Consider the following 24,201-nt stretch of genomic DNA (forward strand, 5'->3'; position numbering starts at 1 on the left):
GCAGGAGCAGAAAGCTATATCCGATTTTCAATGAGTAGCAGCCAATGGAATCTGGAGTCAAGTGTCAATCCAAGATACTTAACTTGCGATGAAAGAGGGAGAGCGTGGTTGTTTAATTTGGGAAGTCTAAAGTGCGTTTACTTTTTTAGTATAGTTTTTTTTTATTAAGCTACGATTGAGTTAATACTGTTTCAAACTAAGTTTTCAAATAATGCAAGTGTTATTTATCAGAAGCAATAAATAATGGAATCAATAAAAACATAAACAAAAATTATTATTCTCTGCAACTAAAAATTAGACTAAACCATGAACATTGACGCGTGATTAGTTTTCACAATGTTCAACGTGAATTAAAAAGCCAAGAACGCGTCGATGAACTAAAATCTTTACACAGCGAGCAAGCACCATTCTTTAGCATCGTAGAAAACTATTACATTTGATTTGGTATCTAATGACTTCTTTGTGTTTTCGAACATCAACAATAAAATGCGGAGTCAACGTTTTTAAACACCTGAAGGGCCCTTAAATAGATCGTTTTGGAGGTATCCACTTCGGAATGTTTATAGTGCTTAAAAAAGTGGTTTAAGTGAATACAGAAATGTTTTGACTTCAAAGGCGAATATCTTGAAAAATAATTAAGCAATTTTCATTATTACCTTTCCTGTGTTCTCTTCATCATCAGCATCAGTTTTGTGCACACCATTGCTTCTGCAACTACAGCTCTCCACTTCGATCGATTCTCTACTACGTCTTTCGAGTTTGTGATTCGCAAAATCCATAGACCAGCTGTGACCTTATAAATCCAGCGTTTCTGAAATGGTAATTGTTTCTCAAGAATCGCTGGCTCTTCTATTCTGGATATGAAATAGAAAATGAGATTGACGCCAAGATAGCTTCTTACTTATTTATTATTTCTTTTTTTCATATTTCGGACTTATTTCACTATAAGAAAACTAAAAGCTTTTTTCTTATATCACAGTGACTTTAAGGGCTTTGAATTGTTTACTAATCTTGCTGTACAACTCCAAAATATTGAGATTGAAGAAAAAACGCGCCAAGCTAAGATTTCTGACTTAAAAGTCCAAATTTGTATATTAAATTTTTCGTATGGCTTTGTATTAAAGAATTTTCCATTTGTTCTGTCATAAAAATGGATTATGTCGACAAGATTGGAAATCCCTCACTAATTATTATAAACTTTTTTCTAATCACACACATTTTTGCGTTGCTTAGATGTCCGCTTAAGGTAGAGTACACTGTGAATGCTTCGAAAATTATAAATTTCTTAACATTTAGCTACGGAAATCTTCAGCTCGCATACCTACAATACTCGCATCTTAACCACAATTTTTTAATTAGTTCTTTAGATTTGAAAAAATTCTAAATTTTTGCACTCTCCAACACTTTCGCCTTGTGGTCAGATTGACAATGACACTAAAATCGCACTTAAATACCGACAATCCGCTTCTCTTTACTCCTACACTCAAAAGTTCAAACCATAAACGGCATCCTGCTGCTGGCATAATGCCCAAATATAAATAAAGTGTCATGGCGACGAGAACGAAAGAATACATCAAAACAACAAGCACCTGCTGAGCGGCGGCGACCGCCCGCCGTTGCCTGCCCGTTTGTCTGAGATGTGGCAAGTGTTGCACCAACTCCGATTCCAATACGCCTCATCCAGAGCAATGCATGTGTATGTATGTTATGCGTAGCGGCAGGTAAGCGAGCAAAATATGATGTTGACTAATAAAGTCATGAATTATTCGAGGAGGCGCGTATACAGGACCAAAATGTGCCGTGGCCTAAGAAATGCCTTCCGCTGACTGACCGACCGAAGGAGTGTGCAACGGCAAGTTGACCACAACCAACGCCCGCGTGTCTCATTAGGATTCATAAATAAGCAAGTGTGTTGTGGAGGGACAGCATTAATGGGATATCCAGCCAGTGCGCGCAAGGAGCCACCATTCGATAGGGAACTGCGTTCGTTGACGCTATTTTTGTGCTTACATATTTACCCATTAACGCTTTGCATCTGACACATTCAGAGCCGATTTCAATACAACTTGCATTGAGATGATTTTCTCCCTCCACTTTAGCATTGTAATAGTTCCTACGATTGAACCAATAAACAAGTCAAAGTATTTAATTTTCAACATTTCTCTTTAATATTTGTACTTTATTCTATTTCACTTTTTTTATTTTATTTCCATTTCAGTTATGGCGCCAGTTATGATTTATCATCACGTCGGAAGAATGCAACGCGTGAGTCCACTGCAACGTTAAAAGCCTGGCTCAGCGAGCACAAGAAGAATCCATATCCAACTAAAGGCGAGAAGATCATGCTGGCCATTATCACCAAAATGACGTTGACGCAGGTGTCTACGTGGTTTGCGAATGCGCGCCGTCGCCTGAAGAAGGAGAACAAAATGACTTGGGAGCCAAAGAATCGGACCGAGGACGATGAAGAAGATGCGTTGGCCTCGGACGATGAGAAACAACGCCATGGTGAGGATATTAGCAGTGTTGGTTGCGCAGAGCGAAGGCGGCACATTGGCGTGGAGTATACAAGCGGCGCCATAAGCGTTTCAATTGGTAACAATGCACCAGTGACTGCCAATGCTACGACAGTGACGGCGGCAGCGATGACGGTAACGACGGGAGCAGGTGTCGTGGATAGTGGTGCGAATGGCGTGGGCGCAACAATTCCAACTACAGCGACGGCGGCGGCGTCGGCGTCGGCGACGACGAACCATCATCCGCATGTCGGCGTGGCAGGCGCAGGCGCGAGTGTGGGCGCCGTTGGTGCACTGCAGCCATCGAAAGGTAAGCAAAAACAAGCCAAGCCAACAGCAAGCCCAACCAAACCAAACACCAAGCAAAGGAACATCACGAAACTACGCTGGCTTCAATCGCAAGCAATGGCGCTTGGCCACAGCATTGTTCAGCGTTGGCGTGTGGGTGGCATAATTGAATGGCTGCACGAGTATGTAGATATGTTATTTCGTGTATGTATGAGTGTGTGCGTGTTTGTTCAAATACTTCACTTGTTCATCATAGGCGCTTTTGAATGGTGCAATTGTTCTGTTCCTTGCCTCTTTGGCGACTCTATTGTTTTGCGTAAAGTTTTGAATGTGGCACTGCGCTTCTGTGGCGGCTGTGGCTACAGATTTGCGCATTGTTGTTTTTTGTAGCCTCTTAGGTGGCTGGTAACTTCCAATAACTAACTGGTTTCTGGTTTTCTGAATTGTGTGTTCCATATGTGAGGCGCCATATAGCATTGTTACACACCTTTTTGTCGGAAATAAATTCACCGGCAATTCAATTGCTTTGTCAAAAGAAATTAAAAACTCTGCGTTACTCATGGTGTGTAATGTAAACTCGTGAATATTTCCTTTTGTGGCTAACGAAAATACTAAAAAATATTTATACATAAAAAATTTAGATTTTTATAATTCTGTGTACAAGTCTATAATTATTGGAAAAAAATTTTAAAGCCCAAAATAGGTATATGCGTAAGTGAACTCTAACTTAGTATTTATTGGATTTATGGGAAAGAATGTGACGCGTTTATAAATAATAGTAGTAATAACAATGGTGAAAGGAATTCAGAAGGCGTGGCCAAGGTCAGACCGTTAACCGACTCTCAGCGAATTTGAAAGAATCAAGTGATTGGCTGACGTCACCGAGGTCATGACAGCAATTTGATCACGAAAAACTTCAAGGACGATAGGTTAACCAGATTTGCCCATTAACTATGGTGAACAAGAAAATTGTAAGGGACTTTCGGCTGCCACGTCACTTGGAAGATTCTGCAGCCGAATCCAGCATGATCATTTCACACACTCGTCCAATCAATCGTTGTTCAGATGGCAACAAAGTGGCATAGGCTGCTTTTTGTTGTTTTCGTATATCACCAACACAATCTTAGTTTTTTTTGTAAACACGTTCCAAGTGACGTCATCTGTAAAAATTCGCTCAGAATCGAATAACGGTCGGCTAAATAGCACACCTCTAAAAATCTTTTCACGTGGAAAAAAAGCAAAACAACCTCCGCCCATATTGCTTCAATGTCGCCTGAACAACGAGTGATTGGACGAGTGTGAAAGTAGCGAACAGAATTCGACTTTCGAATACCCGGTGACGTAGTTTGTTTTGTTTTTCTTCATAACAGATTGGTCAAATCTGGTAATCTATCATCCTAAATAACAGCTCCTGTCGATTCATCACTTAGGGAGTGGTGAATAAAATAAAAAAATTTCCTTGAATCCAGGGTTGCATGAATTTTGGCATCACTGGATTACTTTCGTTTCGACTAACTTTTAGGTAACAATATTGCTTTTCAAAGTATTGCATCTAAAAGTATGCAAAGTGGTTTCCCCTCGTTGGACCGTAGAAAGACAAGCATCCTGCTCCTCATCACAAGTGACTCAAACTGTTATGTATTTCCATTGCACCTAAAGTATAAAAATATAATAAAAACTATCCCCACCTATACTTGGAAGCACTGGCCTAAGCACATCCCTAGTAAACTAAGCAGCTACCATATAAACAAATTGCATAAATTTTGGCTTTCACATACAAATTTATCCCTTGGCGAGCAGGGCAATCCTCTAGCGAGCAGAGAAAAGATGAATCGAAAGTGGCAAAAAGAAAATAATTCACTATTGCACTGTTCAACACGAGTTCCTTAGTCATTCAATTCGTCCATGCTTTTTTTAGATAAAAGTCTGATTGTGAATTTCGTCAAATATCTGAAATAAATATCTAAAAATGGCTTGGGCACGTGTTTAGAATGCCCAAGGAGAGAACAACTCGAAAGGCAGTTGAATTGCGCCCTGTTAGAGGCCGAAGAAGATGGTGCCCCAGAAAGAAATGGTTTGAAGATGACCTTGCAAAGCTGAACGTGCGGCAGTGGCAGGAAGTAGCCTTAGAAAGAGACGGATGACGAAAGGTTGTGAATGAAGCAATGGTTCACCAAGGACTATGATGCTAAGAAAAAATGAGGAAAGAATTTGAAATAATACAATAATAAAGTAATTTTTTTATTATTTTAGTTATTGTTTATAGAAGCTTCGTTAACTATAAAAAATGACTTGAACAACAAACATTTCTCCCTAGAGTTAAGGTAGGTTAGGTAAGATGGACTACTCAATACAATTCGGTGGCCAAAAAGCACCTAGTGTTCTCAAACCATCCCGATTTTTTGGGAAACTGTGGTCGCTTCGAAGAAGGAAATTTCAAGTACAATACCTTCTTCAAAGTGTGTGATATTTTGTCCCCCATTGGACTCCCTGAATGAGCTTTATCTCTTCCTCATCTCAAAGAGGCCTACAGAAATAATTTGCTGTTCACGCAGTTCAAAAGATTTATTTCTGTATTTCTGGCACTTCCACGACTTGAGAGATTATACAAAAATCATTATGGTGGCACCTCGATATTTTCGTGTATGTTGATGAAAATGTGACCTATTAGTAACGCCACAGCCCATAGTTTTTTCTTTAAAACGTAATATCTAATATTGGTAGGCCTCAGTAATGTAGATAGTAGGGATCTTCTACAATGAAAAGTACGCACTGGTTTTAGGAGAGATAAGGCAAATCCCCACGTGGCATCACCGTGGGCTATGAGACTGAGTGTGTCGCTTAGTGGTCAATCGCTTAAACCTAACCTAACCTAATGTAATATCTCACGATTTTGCCCCTATTTCAGCTCAACACCTGCATCCAGATTAGAAAAAGTGCTGCGAAGCTCTCATTTTTTCTCGCTATTTCAATGTTTCAGTGCTACGGTGAATCTAATACAATAGATAAGTAATGTAGATTAAGCCAGAAGCAGCTTTGCTAGCTGTAAGTAAAGTGCATCGTTTGGGTGCAAGTAGTTGAGAAGTTTGCATTCTGCGATATGAAGCCGTCAGAGAGCAAGTGTAGTTCCCGTGCATATCTCTACCTTACATTAATGCAATAATACGGAGGTTGCTATTTAGCATTGTTTTTTTCCTAATAATTGTTTTTCAAAATATTTCAAATATTGTTTTTTTTGTTTTTTTTTAATGCACTTTTGCATTTGATTTAATCAATTTTCGCAGTAGGTACTCCAGTTGCATTCCAAAAGAGGTTTTTACATTGGAAGATCTCACTCATACAAGATTTTTTTGATGCTCGTGTCACAAATTCCCAAGAATGCCTTCATCTCACGGTACGAGCCGTGGCACCGACGGGTACCGGGAAAGTCGTACAACATCACTTGATGTTTTTCAAATCAGTCGATACTCTATTTGGCAGTGACAATCAAATGGCCCTAGGTAGGCAGGTAGATCTCGTGGCTGCCAATATGGCACACGTAGACCTGTCGTAGGTCCGTTGTGATACCACTGGAACTTCTCTTACACTAAGAGATCTCTTTTGACCATCCTGTGGTTTTTATAAACGAGTTTAACTTCGTTAGTTTAAGATGCGCGCTATCCGCTACAACTGTTAAAAATGCGCTACCAATCGTCTAAAAGCTTCTTCAAGTTCATCCTTCACACTCACAGAGGAGGCGTCTAATAGTTTCCTCTTCTTCTGTATTATATTTAGTAATTTCTACAATAATCGTAGTATGGAATTCAGAACGTTCTAGTATAGTTACCTATTAGACAATGACCGGTTAATACACCTATCAAAGTTCTTTTATACTCTCTGTTGAGTTTTAGCAGGCATTTTAAACGACCACTGTTGAGCTTCGGCCATGTCAGAAATAGCCCCAATAATATGAAAAAATTGAAGAAAATATAATTACATAAATAAACTAGTTACCCAAGAATTGTTTAAGGTCAGTTCATAGCTCAAAGAGTCATTAATTTACAATATTTTTTTCTCTTAAAACTTCTATTTACCTCTCGCATGAGGGTGGTTTATTAAATTCATCTCTTTTTGGTGTACAAACACACGCTTCATTCTCTCTCCAGTCCCAATACATCCCTCAACATTTCAAAATAACTAAATAAGAAAGTCGAAAAAAGTGCAAATTTGAAAACCTGTCTATTTATGACGTTGAGGCCATTACCGAAGTGCCTCTCAATGTCAACTTGTGTCATCAACTCCACTCCACTCCACCCCACTCCACTTCACTGTGGCTCACTTCACTGCTTTACAAACACACTCAAAAGCTTTAAACAGCAACAACAACAGCACCACTTGTCAGTCATCATTCCAATTTGCTGTTACATATTTCGTTTCAAAAGACTACCCTCATATTTTCGGATGTTTTGGTGTATCATTTTGCGCCAAATTAAATTCTCAACCTGATTTTATTTTATATCATTTTCTGTTCGAGGGTTAATTTCATTTACGACCACGCAAACAAAACAATAACAAAGCGCAACAACAACAATAACTATAATAAAAGCATAAATACACAAGAATTGGTTGCTAGAGAGTGGAGAAGCAGTAAGGACCAGCAGCCGCCAATGCGAGATAAGGCGAGGTAGAGGTGAAGGGTGGCAGTAAATGAAAACAATGGGCTGAAACTGAGAAAATCATTACTTCATTCACACCATGCAAACAGTTAGGAAGCGAAGGTGAGAGGTTAGAGTTGGGTGGGCGTTCGGCGAAAATAACAATGCATGAGGTGAGTTGAGCTGGGTCGTGTGGCATTCAATTTAAGTGTCGTTGAGCTCTTTATTACATTAGTGTGAATTTTATGCGTAGCAGCAGTAGCTCAACTCAAACTACTCGCACAGAGGTACAGGCAAACCCTTAGGAAATCGATTGGTAGCTATCACTGATGGAACACTTTTCATGCGTTTTTTTCATAGAAATAACTGATGAATTATTTGTTTAACTTAAAGTGGTATGAAAGGGACTAGTTTTAGTAAGGCACGGAATTTGCTGCATACCTTTTCTAAAAACAGTGGATTATTCTAAATTTTTCATGAAATCAAAAAATTGGAAAAATTTCAAATCGAAAAAATTTAATCAAATCCATAAAGAAATTGGATTGAATCATGGGTAAATATGTAAAACTAAATAAAAAATAAAAAATGTATTTAAATAGTAAAGTAAGTAACAGAAATGTGTATTATATTCTTAAGTACATACAAATGTAAATATCGTTACAAATTTCTAAAAATCATTTAAAGCCACACAATTTTATACAAGTAATCCCATTTTGTTCCTAATGAACTTGTAAACATTTAGTCATTTCCATTTTGTTGCTCATTCTTCGCATTGCAAACTAGAATTTGTTTCATTTAATCAAGTTTTTCCTAACGGGTAATCGGCCAAATTGTCATACGAAGGCATTGTTGCATGTGGCAAGGACGCGTGTGCAAAAACAGCAATAATAACTATGCTGACGCGCATTAAAAGAAACGCATAGCCATAAGGCGATACAAGTGTGTTTGTCGCAGCATCCACCCACTTTCACTGCTGCTTCCTCTTTCTTTGTTGCCGCTGAATGGCTTTCTCACTAACAACAACCCTTCTGTGTTGTTGGCCAAAGGAAACATCTACTGAAATGAGGGTGTTGCCAGCAGACGTTAACGTCAGTTGCGGCTATGGCTTTTATGCGGCGCGTGTCTGGCGGCTACGTTTTTTGGTTAACCGACCAAATATCCATCGGTATTCCCCATGGTTTCGCTCTCCTGATTCCCCGGCTGCACAACTGCTAGCCTTATTGTCGTCTGCGTGACTATTTCTTATGCAACCCCAGAGTTGAGCAAGCACTCGCCGCTTTTTTGTTGGACTCACACTTTCTTTTTTACGCTTTTAATCGTATGCAACTCACGTCGACCGGCATAAATCTAATGCGCCCTTTTCCTGTTTCATATACGTATACACATAGTTGTATGAGTATGTTGGTAGTTGTTCGGTGGCAATAATGCAAACAGCATTAGCTACTGTTTAGAATAGCAGTCATTCAGCCAGTCAGTCAGTGGAGCCAGTGATTGAGTCACTCACTCTTGGATTTCACTTATCGCCTTTCTATGCCGTTGAAGTTCACATTTTGATGATGAGGTCGCTGACATTTTACGAAAGAACTGCTTATGTGTATTTGTCCTATGCATATTTCTTTACATATACAAGCACAAAAGTATATGTGTAGAGGTGTTCTTTGTACTCGTAGGCACGTTACTGGAACGCTTTCTCTGTTCGCTATTAAAACGGAAATTCGTGTCTATGTTGTCGTTGATTTCTTTTGTTGTTGTGGAACTATGCCCTGAGGGATAAACCAATGCGCTTCGTCGCCTTAGAAAATCCCATAGAAGTTACTTTTTGAGGCTCTGTGCTCGGCAGGCAGCTGCCAGTTGTGGACTTAATTGTAGCGAAATGAAATAAAATAAAACGAAATTAAAAAAAAAAAAAAATTTTAAAGATTATAAAAATTAAAAAAAAAAAATTAAATAAAAAAGAAAATTAAGTTTAAAAAGTTAGAAGAACGGGAAAATTTAAAAAAAAATTAAATTGAAAAAATTACAAATCACATATACAAAATTTAAATATAAACTACATAAAATCAAAAGACGTTAAACAAACTAGAACTGAAGTATAAAAAACTTTAAATTAAAAACAGTAATATATAAAACACACTAAAATATAGTTTAAAATAAAAAAATAAATAATAATACAATATATAAAAAATTAAAAAACATTAATACATAAAATTAATTAAAATAAAAAACAAACTAACATTAAAAACCACAACTGAAATAGAAAAAAATTAAAATATAAAATGGGTTAATATAAAGAAATGGAAAACAAAATAAATTAATGTAAAGAAACATTAAAGAAATAAATAGTAAAATATAAAAAACATCGAAATAAAAAATCTAAAATATAAAATAAATTAAATATAAAATAAATTTAAAAAACGTTAAAAGAACCAAGCCCGAAATATAAAAATCTTTAAATTAAAAAAACATGAAAATATTAAATAAATTAAAATATGAAATGAATTAAAATAACAAAATAAAAAATAAAATAAATTAACATAAAAAATATTAAACAACGAAATAGTAAAATATAAAAAATCGAATAAAAAACACTAAAATATAAAATAAATTAAAACAAAAAAATAAAATAAAATAAATTAAAAAGCGTTAGAAGACACAAAACGGAAATATACAAATCTTTAAATTAAAAAACAAAATTGTATTGTATATAAAATAAATTAAATTACAAAACACATTAGAATAAAAATATTAAAAGTATGAAATAAATTAATACAAACCAATTACAAAAAAAAACAAAAAACTCATTAAATAATTAAGAAAAAATGAAAATATAAAATAATCAAGCATTAAAAACTCAAAGCTAATTTATAAAAAATTTAAATTAAATAAAAAAAAAAAAAAAAAAAAAATTGAAATGTATTATTACATATACAATAAAAAGTTGAATATATTGAAATATAAAGAAATTAGAGTAGAAAATAAATTAAAACCAAAACAATTAAGAAGAAAAATTTTAATTAAAAAAATTCAATTCATAAGAAATATATTTAACTGCATGTTAGAGTTTAAATACTTCCCACGACTATGGAAAATTGCTCAAATTACCGCCATACCCAAACCAGGAAAAGATGCCACCAAAACTGCCTCATATCGACCCATCAGCTTATTGCCAATACTTTCAAAAGTGTTTGAAAAAAATATTGTTCGACCGACTAGAACCAATTTTGACAGCAAAAAAAGTAATACCAAGCCGTCAATTCGGATTTAGATGTCAACACTCAACAATCCAACAAATCCACAGGGTTGCTAACGGAATAATTAACGATATGAATGGCAAAAAATATTCTGTAGCTGTATACCTGGACATTGCAAAAGTTTGGCATAAATGACTTTTGCATAAGCTCAAACGAATCTTTCCACAAAACTACTTTGAACTTTTAAAGAGCTATATTACATAACTGATCGAAAATTTTATATAAGATATGAAGACGAATATTCCAATATCCTACCAATGATAGCTGGAGTATCGCAAGGCAGTGTATTACGTCCTCTTTTATATCTAATATACACCGCAGATGTGCCAACTCCGACAACAGATAATGCAATGATAGCAACGTTCGCAGATGATACTGGTATCAAACAATGACGAAAAACTGGCGAACTTTACACTTCAAAACTGAATAAACAATACAGTAAACTGGTTTGACGAATGGGGTAAAGAAGTTAAAAAAGACAAAACTATACAAGTTATATATACAAACAAAAAAACATGAAAATATAATCTTACTTAAAAAAAACAACAAAATAAAATTCTGCCCAGCAGCAAAATATCTTGGAATAACTATTGACGAAAAGCAAACATGAAAACAGCACATCATTAAGAAAAGAAATCAAATTAAGAATAAGTACCGGCAATTAAGTTGGCTAATCGGACGAGCATCAAAACTATCACTTTATAATAAGGTGAATATATACAGAACAATTATTACTCCTACCTGGAACGGCTAAAAACACAAATATTCAGCTCATACAACGAACACAATCCAAAATATTACGAAATTTAACTAATGCTGGTTGGTTTATTTCCAACGAAGCCATGCATCGTGACTTAAACGTAGACACAATCAAAGAAACAATCACAAAATCCAGCACTAGCATCAGCATATACAGCGACTGTCAGTCCACCAAAACGAACAAATGCGTAAAATAGTACCGGCAGAAAATATCAAACAAAGATAAAGCGACTCACACCGACTGGCCTAACTATAAGATTTACAGTGTAATTACAAAAACAAAAACAAAAATAATAATAATAATAACAGATTCTTCTTACATTGGTAAAGAAAATAATAGATCCTAATTGTACAAAAATTACATATTTTTAATATATAACAGACTGTAAAAAATAAAGCGGATAAAAAAAAAATTGAAAAAAATATAAAAAAATAATAAAATAAAATAAATTAAAATAAATTTTAAAAAATATAAAAAGATATGAAACTGAAATATGAAAAAAACCTTTAAATTAAAAGACTTAAAATATGAAAAGAATTAAAATAAAAAAATGAAAAATTTTCATAAATTAACATAAAAACCTTTAAAAAAAGAAAAAAAACCAAAACAAAATATTGAAAAACTAAAGCAAAAAATGCAATATAAAATAACTTGAAATTAAAAAAATGTTAATCCGCAAACTGATAGCGGTTTCTTTCCTCGAAAATGCCGCCACTACGAAAATACGCCTTGTGAAAGTGTTGCATATTTGGTATTAGAATAGAGAAAGAAAAATTTAGAACTTCCATAAATTATATTAAATATTTCATAAAAGGAGTCTTTTTAGGTGCATGAGAACTATCCACTTATATAACTATGGTTTGACAGTTGAGAATGGTAAACTGTGCTGACATTTTTGTTCGGTAAGACTTGGCAAGCCATGGCAAGAATCGTTTAACGTCAGAACAACGCTTCCAAATTGTGGAGATTTACTTTGAAAAAACAAAATAAATCTATTCGCACAGGTCATAGAGCACCGGTGGTATCATCGGTCTTTATTTCTTTCGAAATGAGGAATGAGCTGTCGTTAGTGTGAATGGCGAGCACTATCGGGCCATGCTGGCTGAACTTTTGTTTCAAAAATTTATCAGCTAAACATTGACGACATTTGGTTCCAACAAGAGGGCGAAACTGGCTATACTACAATCGATTTATTACAATATTCAAGTCACCATTGACGCCATACGGCCAGATTTATTGGACCATGTAACTCGTGGCCGTGGCAGACATATTCCAGATGTCATATTCAAAAAATAAATGCCATGCAATTCGCTATCAGATTTTAATAAAAAACAACTCATTCCAACAATATTTCTCTTTTGTACGTAATATTGTAAGTTCTCAAGCTCTTAAAAATATCCGATATAATAAAATCTTTAAACTCATCTTTTGAATATAATAAAATAGACTTTTATTTATTGAAACGATTAAAGTTGTCGTACAACTATTCGTATGAACTTTTGTATGTCAGATAAGCAAATATCAGCTGATAATCGCTCACCCTCACTTTTTGATGCCACACATACGTCTGGTGCGGTGCAACAGATTGAGAAAAGAAAACGAATGTTTACAGCTCTGGCACCGAGAAATAAGTGACAATATTGTGAGAACAGAAAATACCAAATATTTGGAGACCGGTAAAACAGTTGAAATAATACAAAAGAAATAAAACAAAGTATTTAATAATAAGTTAAATGAAGTTAAATTACATTTGAAATTAATAAAAACCGAATTGACTATCGCAACATTTGAAATGAAAACTAAAAAACTTATTTGAGTCAATCTATTTAGGTGTAAAGAAACACGCTGGCAGCACAGAAACACTTTTATGATTGAAAAGCATCGACGCCATCTTTTCTACTTCACTACTTGATGAAATTGGGGGACTATGAGTGCATTTTTGCAGTGATAAGAAGTGCAACAACGTTTCATGAAATTCATAAGTCAATGAAGAGATACCACAGAACTGTAAGCCCTCTATTTGTAGGATAACATAAACCATTTTGGCGAGAAGCTAAGCCAGAATACCTTTCGAGCAAATATGCGCTTTTCTAATCATTTTACAGGTACAACCAGCTTCTGGAAAGTTGCTATAAATGACAAGACATATGCAGGTACGTGTTGAGCCACCTGCTCAGGTCAGGCAATGCTAATCTCCGCATAATAATAAATCACAGGACATATGGCAAACGCTTAGAGCCATTTTCTCAACTAACTTTTTCCATTACAACTCACTTTATCACGCCAATAAATATAATTTCGTTCCCTCAAAAGCTTTCTCATCGCAGGAGCACATTTATTTAAAAATTGATAGATGATGTGCTCCTTAAAAATTAATTGAGGTGATATAACCAAAAAACAGCTGATTTTTGCTCACCGACATTACCAGCCTTGCAAATAGCTGAACAAAATATATGATTATAATCTCAGTCGGGCGTTTGAGAAAACGTAATGAGTTGAAGGCTCTTTAAATTTAAGACTAGTTTATCGGCTCGGTTAGTGAAGCTGACATTATTGCGGTCCTCAATGACGGACCTACAAGGTTTTGGTGCTAGAAGCGAATGCCCATAAAGAAGTCTAAGTTTTGACAAGTAGAAATTATAAAAGAATTAATGCGTTACAATGTGGAACGTTCAAATGGCTACATTCAATTTTTCTCTTGCTCAGTGTACCTTCTGCTCAAATATGAACGAGACGTTATCAATAAAACGGTCCGCGGATGATACATGGCAAATTTCAGCGTGATATGTCACATAGTTTGTTTTCTGTGCTACTGTAAACAAGTCAAGCTCGAGTGTGTTTTTCAAATTTAACGATGGAAATTCAAGTTAAACAAAGAATTTGTTTGAAATTTTGTTATTCCAACACAATTTCGGCTTCAGACGCCTTAAAAATGTTGCAGACAACCTATGGGGACTCTGCTCTATCGCGTGCACGTGTTTTCCAGTGCTACAAATCGTTCAAAGAGGGCCGTACATCGGTTGAAAACTTGCCTCATGAACGTCGTCCAGCAACATCAGTAAACGACGAAAACATCGGAAAAGTAAAGGAAATTGTGCTTGAAAATCGCACAAATCGTAAAATCGGTTAACGCTGAATATTATGTAGACGTTTTAAAGCGTTTGCGCGAGAACATTCGTATTAAAAGGAAGGAATTGTGGGACAACAAGTCATGGCTCTTGCATCACGATAATGCACCAACTCACACATCACGTCTTCTTCGCGATTATTTGAACAAAAATAATGTTAATATCGTTCCGCAAGCACCGTATTCGCCTGATATGTCTCCATGTGACTTTTTCCTGTTTCCGAAGCTCAAGTTGCCGCTCCGTGGAGAACATTTTGAGACAATTGAATACATAAAAGAGAATTCGAAGAACACACTCGAGCTTGACTTGTTTACAGTAGCACAGAAAACAAACTATGCGACATATCACGCTGAAATTTGCCATGTAAGCTTATAACGGTCCTACCTAAAAACAAAAAATTTATTTTTGCCATATGTCATCCGCGGACCGTTTTATTGATAACGTCTCCTTCATATTTGAGCAGAAGGTATTCTTCAAAAGTAATGCATTTTCTTTCCAGATCCTAAAAGGACGCTGTGGACTACTGAATAATGCGGTTTCTTTAAGTTTTTGCGTATATCTATTTAAACAATTTATTACTTGAATTTCATTTCTCGACCTGTGGTAAAAGTACTGCTCACTCGAGCAGCAGAGTCCGCCCTCAAAATGCCCTTAACAGACTGCAAGAAGGCGCTGTGCTCAAGTGCGACCATTATGCCTGAACCCCAATGAATATCATTTGGCTTATAAGGTTTTGTTATTTTTATTCATCTTTTCATTACTCTTGTTAGTATTATTTTTGTTGTTGCGTTGAATACAGATTAAAGAAAAAACAAAGTTCAGTAAAGAGGATAAGCAAGTGGCAAAACAGCTGTCGCAAGGTGTTTATCGCCATCGTTTTTTTATTTTGTTTTTATTAACATTTTTGTTATTTTTGTATTGCAGTCTTCTTAGCACAAGTTTTGTTTTTCTGCTCACTTCTCCCTCTGAACTACTTCCACCCAGCCTAATTTCGTATCTGTGGCCAAGTAAATCATAGCCTATCAATACTGTCTATATCTGCGCGACATAAGCTCAACCATTACGTGATGTAGTGATTTTTTTCAAGGGGTCAAATGGAGAGATGGTAGGCAGCTGCAAAGCAACAACAGACACAACGGAAGCTTGGATTTGCTGGTAGTTGGAGGTGTTGAAATTATCGTGTTGATGGATATATTTTCTGCTGACACTTGTCTGCTCTTCCTGGTGATCGGCGTTATATTTTGTTCAATTTTTGTGGTAGTTGATGAGTATTTGAGAATGAAACAAGAAAGGCGAAAGAAAAATTGCAAAAGTTATTCCAATAGCTCACACTTATTTAGTACATATGTATGTATTGGAGAACGTATGCCATACAAGATAAATGATTGGCAGTTGCGTTGTTATGCTGCTGGGGTACACGATGGCGTATGATAAATGTTGACGGCTGCGCCGAGTGTGAGCGCTGAGCGTAATCAAAGTGCTGCAAAGCTCTTCTTCTTTTTTTTTTTGGAGTATTAATATCATGCAAGTTAAGTGCTTTGTAATTGATGTTATAAAATATTTATGACAGGCATTGTCTGTTCAGCGCACAGTTGCACATTGTACCATCATTTCGCTCTCTCTTTATCAATTTTGTGGCACAACAACAGCCAACCACTTATTCTCAGAATTTTATTAGCTTTAATTTTGTCAACTTGGCACTTTGGAAAATCCTTCAAAGTACTAATGGCACACATATTCTGCTCACTTTTTTCACTAGAGCATTTCCATTTCTATTTCCTATCTGCTGCCACCGTAACTACTCTTTACTTTATTGTTGCTGATGAGCAAAGTTGCCACTGCCACACACTTGCCACCGGTAATTGACATTAATTATTTAAAAGGACTTTTTGAAAGTTTTTGCCAACTATAAGTGACATCATGGACTCGCGTAAAATATCTAAATTTGTTAAACTACCAGCCAAAGTTAGATGAGACGAGAACGGACGGGTGCAAGAAGTGTTTAAGGGAATTTGCTTGTTAAGCGCTATAATAGTTGTGCTGAGTTGTAAAGTGCTTTTGAATAGCTGGATTACAAGCACTTGACACGAGGATAACATAACACCGAAAAAATTCTGTGGAAAACTATTACAGTAAGGAATGTGAAAAAGTTAATGGAAAATAGTTTGAATAACGATAGTTCAAGTGAAAATGGAAATCAAAAAAGTAAGGAAGTGCTAAATTTAGGCTGGCTGTTCATTATTGGAGTCAAACTAACAGACAATCAGAGTACATATATATAAAATGTAAATCACATAAACTTTCAGGCTCCAAAATTTTACAGAAAGGTCACAGAATCTTTCAGGTCGCAGTGCTAAATCTTCTCATTATAGTAAAATCAGAGGGCCCGACGGAAATTTAGTACTAATTTAAAAGTAAAACTAATAATACAAAAAATATTAAATTAAATTAAATAGTAGGTGTAGTTTTTATACAAACTCAAAAATATTTATGGGGAAGCTATGCCTGCAAACGTATGCTTGACAGAAGATAGGGTCTTCAGCCTAAGATAGTTTATGGATGTATAGGGTGTTTTTTTTAGAGGTTAGGTTTTCAAGTTGGCACTACTTTTTTCGTAGATGGTCTTTTTGACAGCTGTCACTTGATTTATGCTCAGTTTGGTTTGAAATGGTTCGGTTCGCGCGACGTATCGAAGAAAATTTTGTTCAGCGATGAAGCTCACTTTTGGTTGAATGGGTATCATTTTTAAAACATAATGGCAAACCCTTATCTTTATAATAAAGCTAAATTCTTGGCCATAACATTAAATTATATACGTTTTATTTCATCTTCAAAACCTAACCTCTAAAAAAAACACCCTATATAAGGCGGCTATACGACCAATTTTATCATACAGTTCGCTAGTTTGGTTGAAGGCTCTAGGGAGAGATTATATATATACATGTAATTAGCGCGTACACCCTCTTTGGGTGTTTGGTCGAGCTCCTCCTCCTATTTGTGGTGTGCGTCTTGATGTTGTTCCACAAATAGAGGGACCTACAGTTTCAAGCCGACTCCGAACGGCAAATATTTTTTATGAGGAGCTTTTTCATGAGAGAAATACACTCGGAGGTTTGCCATTGCCTGCCGAGGGGCGACCGCTATTAGAAACAACTTTTTCTTAATGTTGATCTTTCACCGAGATTCGTACCTAAGTTCTCTCTGTGAATTCCGAATGGCAGTCACGCACCAATTTTTTCGGCCACGGCGGCCGCAGGGAGAGAGATTACAATACCAAATTAGTTAGCGGAAGACAAAGTTCAGCCTGTGCAATAACGGTCGGTGCAATTTTACATTCTATGGAGTGTCAATGCACTGACACATGTTATCCTGGTAGATCTTCAAGAAGATGGCAACCATGAGTGCATTCAAGTTAAATGAACGGGTCGCTGGAAGGAAAACGCTTGGTCACGCAAGTCTATTAATGCGACAAGCTCAGTTAACCTCGTAGAGGACTGACTACATTGTCCCAACGGTGTCATTCAATAAGAATTTCGACACTACTTGTGGTCTTGGAGCTGGTATATATTCTCATATACTAAGAATTAAAACATCTGTTCGTCTCCCTAATGCCTGACAATAGGGGAAATTTATAAGCTACGAATCACAGACTTTACTTTTAAGGGCTATATCGCTATTCTTTCGGATAGCCAAGCTGCAATCTGGAGGAACAAAGCAGAAATAGCCCTACCACCTTGAACGTAAACCATAACATTGTCTTAGTCTGGGTCCTGGGATATCGGAACATTGAAGGAAACGAAAAAGCTGACGAACCAGCCAAGAATCGGTATTCCCACCAATGGGCGTAATCAAGAATGCAATCTCCTCCTACGAGTCGCAGATTGAAGTTGGATAGACCAGACAACATGCAAAGTCAGCAGAACTTTATGGTCAACTTAGAACCACAAACAAACGTCAACATTGACAAATTTGAAATGAAGGCATGCCTGCAGACTTACGGCTATTATAACTGGTTTCTGGCCCATAGGAAAGCAAGCAGCCAAAATGGACATCCTTTACAATATATACGCCATAGTTGTGATCAACCGTAGAAAAAAGAGACTAGCTTCCACTTCCTCTGTGAATGCCCTGCCCAGTGGAAGGCGAGGATGTTAACCCTTGGTAAACCACTCATTGAAAGCCTCGAAGAGCTGGCCTGCACTGACATAAACAACCTTATGATGTTTCTCAATCGCAAAGACTGAATAATCGATTTTGAATTTTTGAATACGATTTTGAATTTAAAGTTTTTCCCTAACCGCTGGGTATATGAGCGATGAAAGGACCGCGTTTTGTTATTCGTCCGATGTCGCAGTGGATGGGTGAGCAACGCACATTCCTAATCGAAGCATATTTTATGGAAAAATATATCGCGTTCAACTGCTCATCGTAGATTTTATTCACTTTACAATGTTACACGTGAATCACCAAGTGAAGATTTCATTCGTTTATAGGTGTGAAGACTCCGGGCGAAAAGTTCTATGGCAAACAGCTCATGGCCGCAGCCCAGCCGGACATCCAGAACAAATAAAAATATTGAACTCGTCGCAACAAGTTTGCACTGTAGTCCGCGTCAGTATGTGCACAAGAGAGCGGTTGCCCTGGTATTTGCATGAACTATTGAGCATGAAGTATTGAGGAAGACTCCTAGATGCCATCCCATTAAAATTCAAATCGTACAAGCGCTTAAGCCTACCGATTATTGTATAATTTGCGTAAAAATTCGTGCGAGGCAATGTTGAAGCGATGTCAGACGGTGAATACTGTATTTTGATGTGTTGTAGCACATTTTCATATGAAGTGTAAATAGCAAAATTGTCGTTATTGGTCGCCTAAAAGACTGAAGCCAATATTGTAACATCAGCAACCAGTTCGCAGTCCCAATGTGTCGTTTTGGTGGGCACTGTCAAGTAGTGGACTAATTAGACCATATTTGTTTGAATTTTCTGTGGACTCTGTTTCTTACGGGAGCATGTAGAACAATAATTTTCTGCCAATAATGAGAGAACATCTTTCCTTCAGTACACACACATGGCTTCAGGTGTTTGGCGCAACGCCGCTCACTGCCAGAGGGACAATGGCGATACTGGTGATTTCTTTTCTGAAAAACAGCCGTTTTGACGACATATCCTGACCACTAATTACCCCTAAGGGCTTTTCCTTTCTTCTTCTTTCATAGCGTTAGAACGCGGGGTACGTCAAAGCTTCCTTCAAAATGCTCCTCCAAAGCGGTCTATCTTGAGCTGTTGCTTCGTAGTTACGTATTCCCAGCTTCTTAAGACCGTGTTCCACTGCGTCTATCCAACGGTTTCTCGATCTGCCTTTGGCCTTCACGCCCATTAGCTTTCCTGTCAAGGCTTTCTTCACGGTACAGTCAACAGGCATACGGGTAACGTAACCTAGCCATCGTATACGCTGCGCTTTAACAAAACGCACAGCAGTTTCGTTCTGAGTTAGATCGATCGGTTCCGAGTTCGATCGGATTCTATAGGTACCATCATCCATTCTTATTGGGCCAAAGATCTTTCTTAAAATTTTTCTTTCCATGCGAGCAATCTGAGCACAATCATCAACCTTAAGAGTCCATACCTCACAACCTCTTGTAACTACATAGTGAACTTTGTAGCTTTAGACAAAAGTCGGGACTTGAACAAGTTGAGGTGGGCGTACTACGCTTTTTTGGCGGCGTTGATGCGATCCCTAACGGCAGAAGTTGAATCACCGCTACATGCGAACATAACTCCTAGGTACTTAAAATGCTGCACTGCCTCAAAAGTATAGGCTCCCACATGGAAATTTGGCGTTTGTGCAGGCCGCCTCGATTTCAATAGATATTTAGTTGTGCCCTCGTTTACAAAAAGGCCAATATCGTTCGCAATTTTGCTTTTCCTTTGGGATACCTCAAAAGTAAAGTCTACTAAACAAACCCAGCAACCAATGCAGAAATAAAAGACAACATCGTTGGCAAGGTTAATGGCTGGTTAATAATTGAAATAAGCGGAGGGACCTATAGTTTTAGACTATGAATGACACATATTTTTTATGAGGAGCTTTTTCATGGCAAAAATACACTCTGAGATTTGTCATTGCCTGCTGTGGAGCACCCGCTATTAGAAAAAAACTTTTTCTATCATTTTTGGTGTTTCATGCACGAAGATTCGAACCTACCACGCGCCAACCCATTCGGCTACGGCGGCCATTTACTTTTATCATTAGTGATTCCTTTTTAATCTTGCTTTTAATTTCTAATTCTGTCACCGGACACGCTATACAGATGTATTTATAACTACTTATTGGAGCTCATTCAGTTGTGCGTCTGCCTATTCTCATGTAGGATAGTCCAATGGTTTCCAAATGTACCAAAAAAAGATTTGTTTTATTATAATTAATGAAATATAATTAATATTTTATTTATGATAAACCCCTCTGAAACGAGGCGCGGATTCCTTTAAAATACTAACAGCCTGCACTTTGAATAATTGATTTCATAAACTGCCGGCGAATTGCAGGCTTGCGAGTTAAGCGGATAAATGAATGAGCAAATCACTTAACTCCCTTTATCCGCAATACTTGCAATTAGATCATAGATTAAAAACTGTTTAATGCCAACAAAAAAAAAAAATAATTAAATAAAATTCCAAAGTAATTTTTCAACCTGGGACGAAATTCACTGAATACTTCATTCCCACCCTTCCCACAAATGTCCATCATTTCATAAGTAATGCCACTGACTTTGACTGATTGTTATGCGTTGTCAAACAGACATCACATGTGACGTTGCTGCCATTCGTTTACTTAAAAACATATTTATCTATTCGGTTTTTGGAAAGTGTAAACAAAAAATGCGGAAGCATATCATCAACAGGCCTCGATTGCAAAAATATTTGCATTGACGGCGTCAAGCGTCACGTGAGCGCGAATAAACAAAAATAAAAACACTCACAGCATACATGCACGCATATATACATACACATATCCATAGGCACTGATAGAATTGCATGCAAACGAACCAAAAACAAAAATATCCACGTTCTGCTGTCCTTCAACTTTTACCCTCAAGCGGTCGTTGAAGTGCACTTTTGCACGAGTAGTTGTAGAGGAAAATAAACACCTAATGCACTGTTATTGTTTTTGTTGCTGCTGCTTAGGCTGTGCCTTTTTGACGTTTGCACACATACGGAGTATAAATATTACTTTAATGTGACAACCACCGAGCACGTGCGTTGCACAAGTGCACATAAACGAGCGTGCAAACATACCTACATACGAGTGTGTGCGTGTAGTGATTTTACATATTTATTCATGTAAGTGTGATTATACGTTGAGGCATACGTGAAAGCGCTGCGGTGTGGGCTCAAAGCATCATAATTCATCATTTCTCACATATCAAGCCCGCGTGCATATGTACGCACTTATGTACCTATCAGCTAGTAATAATGCTGCGATTCTAATGAAAAATGCCAGCAAAACTTCTGTTGGCATACCCAAATTAATTATCATTATCAAGTTTGGTGAAAGCGGCATTATGTTGCTTAATGGCAACTGCAAGAACAGTTTAAAATCACTTCTTTAGCAACTTAGACAATTTTCTGTAAAATAACTGATGCTCAAGCTGTATGACTTTGTATGAATTGGCTTCTCTATAATCACATGCGCGTATCCGATCCTCAAATGTGGCAAGTTCGTTTGTTTACCAAGTTTTTTTTTTTACGGTGGGTGAGATAGGGTTCCAAAAGCCTTCGCACTTACAGCGAGCGTCGTGTACTGCATCGAGTAGTCTGGCCACTAAAACAATCCCTTCTCTCCTTCTGGGGAGATACAGCTCCCGCTTTTGCCTACTGCATTACTTTTTAAAGGCTCAGAACGGCATCCATGAGGGACCAATTCTATTCACCCACGTCTGGATCCACCGCAATTGAAGCCAGCTTTCATGCTATTGGCTGTCTTCTTGTGTCTCTATCTGGGCGGCTACGCTTTGTTGCATTTTTTTTCGTAGTACGTTCTCGCTGTATCTCTTTACCGCGTTCCAGCTGTGCTCACATTAGAGAATTTTGCTGAAGCTCGGCGCGATGTAGCCAATCTGCTTCCTCAGCGTATCTCATTCCGCGAGTCATCTTTCGCATCTGAAAAAAGTGTGTTCAGCGTCATCACTCGGCGTTTCGAACATACACTTTTGCCCATGCGGTATAGGTACCTCCGGAAGTATCCGTGGTCCGCGAAGAACCGAGTTAAGAAGTAGTACACTTCCTCAAAGTTCCTTTGGACCTATTCGCCTAGTAATGGCATGAGTTTCGCCGTCCATCTGCCACGCGGTTCAGTGCATCTCCGTTCCGCGTCTCTAGTGATAACGTGTTTCTTCTTGGAGTCTCACGCATCCATTCGTTCCCGGGCCATGAGGTCGTCGGCTGTCTCTCCACTGAGCACAAAACTGCAGCGCCAGAGGCAGTACGGGGGGCTGAGTCAACTCTGAATGCCACTGTTCGTTGCATACCCTCCAGTGATTTGCGCTTGGCTTTGCAGTTTTGCACATCTCTCCATACTTCGCTGCCGTGAAGGAGAATAGAGTTTGTGGCTGCTATGATTAGATTTCCTTTGCTCCGTGTTGGCTCACCGGTGTTTGCCATTAATCTACTTAGCCTTCCGGTGACTTTTGCGGCTGACTTAGAAAGTAAACCTGAATACTTTTAGGTCACCAAGAACGATCCGCCGTTTTACATGCTGCCTCGAGTGGCATGTGACCTCGTGTCATAAGTGTCTTATCTTTGGTGAGCTCCAGACACTGGTTCTCAAGCCATATTTGCGTCCTAATTTGGTTCAGCTTTCCGCTGGCGTCCTCAGTGTTTCGGGCTGGTATGACCTCCACTATGTCGTCCGCGTATCCCTTTAGATATATATCTCTTGGCATTTCTATGCTCAAAATCTCGTTTTAGCTGAGATACCATAGAGATTGGGGCCGTTTTTAAGTGTAGCTTATGGCCCAAAACCTCAATCTGATTGCGGCGCATGTAGCGGCAGTTTTTCCTACGATGTCCACGGATACCACATTCAGCATAGCATTAGCCGCTAGAGTTGCAGTAGTCCGAAGCAACCGACTAATTCCAATGAGGGCAAACCTTTGAATCCACTCCAATGAGTTCCACCAGACAAGGACACGGTACAACAAAATTTGCTTTATAATTGTGTCATATAAACAACACGAAACTTTAGGCGAGAGGCCTCTAAATCCATACAAGCCGACTGTTGCTCTTCTAATTCTCTCCCAACGTTCACGGATGAGTGCCAGGTACTTCACCCTTTCAGCTAGCATCAACGGAGCGCCTGCTATTGAGAGGAGGAAGGCTCTAGGTATTTTATATTTCCTCGTAAATAAGAAAAGTTTCGTCTTCAGAGGATTTAGAGGATAGTGAGTCTTAACGTTTATGAAAATCGACTGTTTATTACAAGAAAATGATCGTCCCTATGTGATATAATCTCTCATATCCTTCTATGCTTCTTAGCAATGGCTTACCTTTGCGACTCATAGGAGAGTTTTTTGTAAGGAACCTCGGATTTCTATTTGGCAGCTTTGGTCACCTGAGCTTCAGC

At 37.5% G+C, this 24,201-nt stretch overlaps 1 protein-coding gene across 2 annotated transcripts in view; it reads left to right on the forward strand.

Annotated features, from left to right (window-relative positions):
• Positions 1-24,201, forward strand: part of LOC128860599 (homeobox protein araucan-like) — a 175,099-nt gene that overhangs the window by 133,679 nt on the left and 17,219 nt on the right. For both annotated transcript variants that reach the window (XM_054098217.1, XM_054098216.1), the window contains exon 4: positions 2,219-2,826. In XM_054098217.1, the coding sequence (XP_053954192.1) occupies positions 2,219-2,826 (608 nt within the window). The remainder of the gene's footprint in view (positions 1-2,218; positions 2,827-24,201) is intronic.

Source organism: Anastrepha ludens, chromosome 4, assembly GCF_028408465.1.
Source record: "Anastrepha ludens isolate Willacy chromosome 4, idAnaLude1.1, whole genome shotgun sequence".
Lineage (NCBI taxonomy): Eukaryota > Metazoa > Arthropoda > Insecta > Diptera > Tephritidae > Anastrepha > Anastrepha ludens.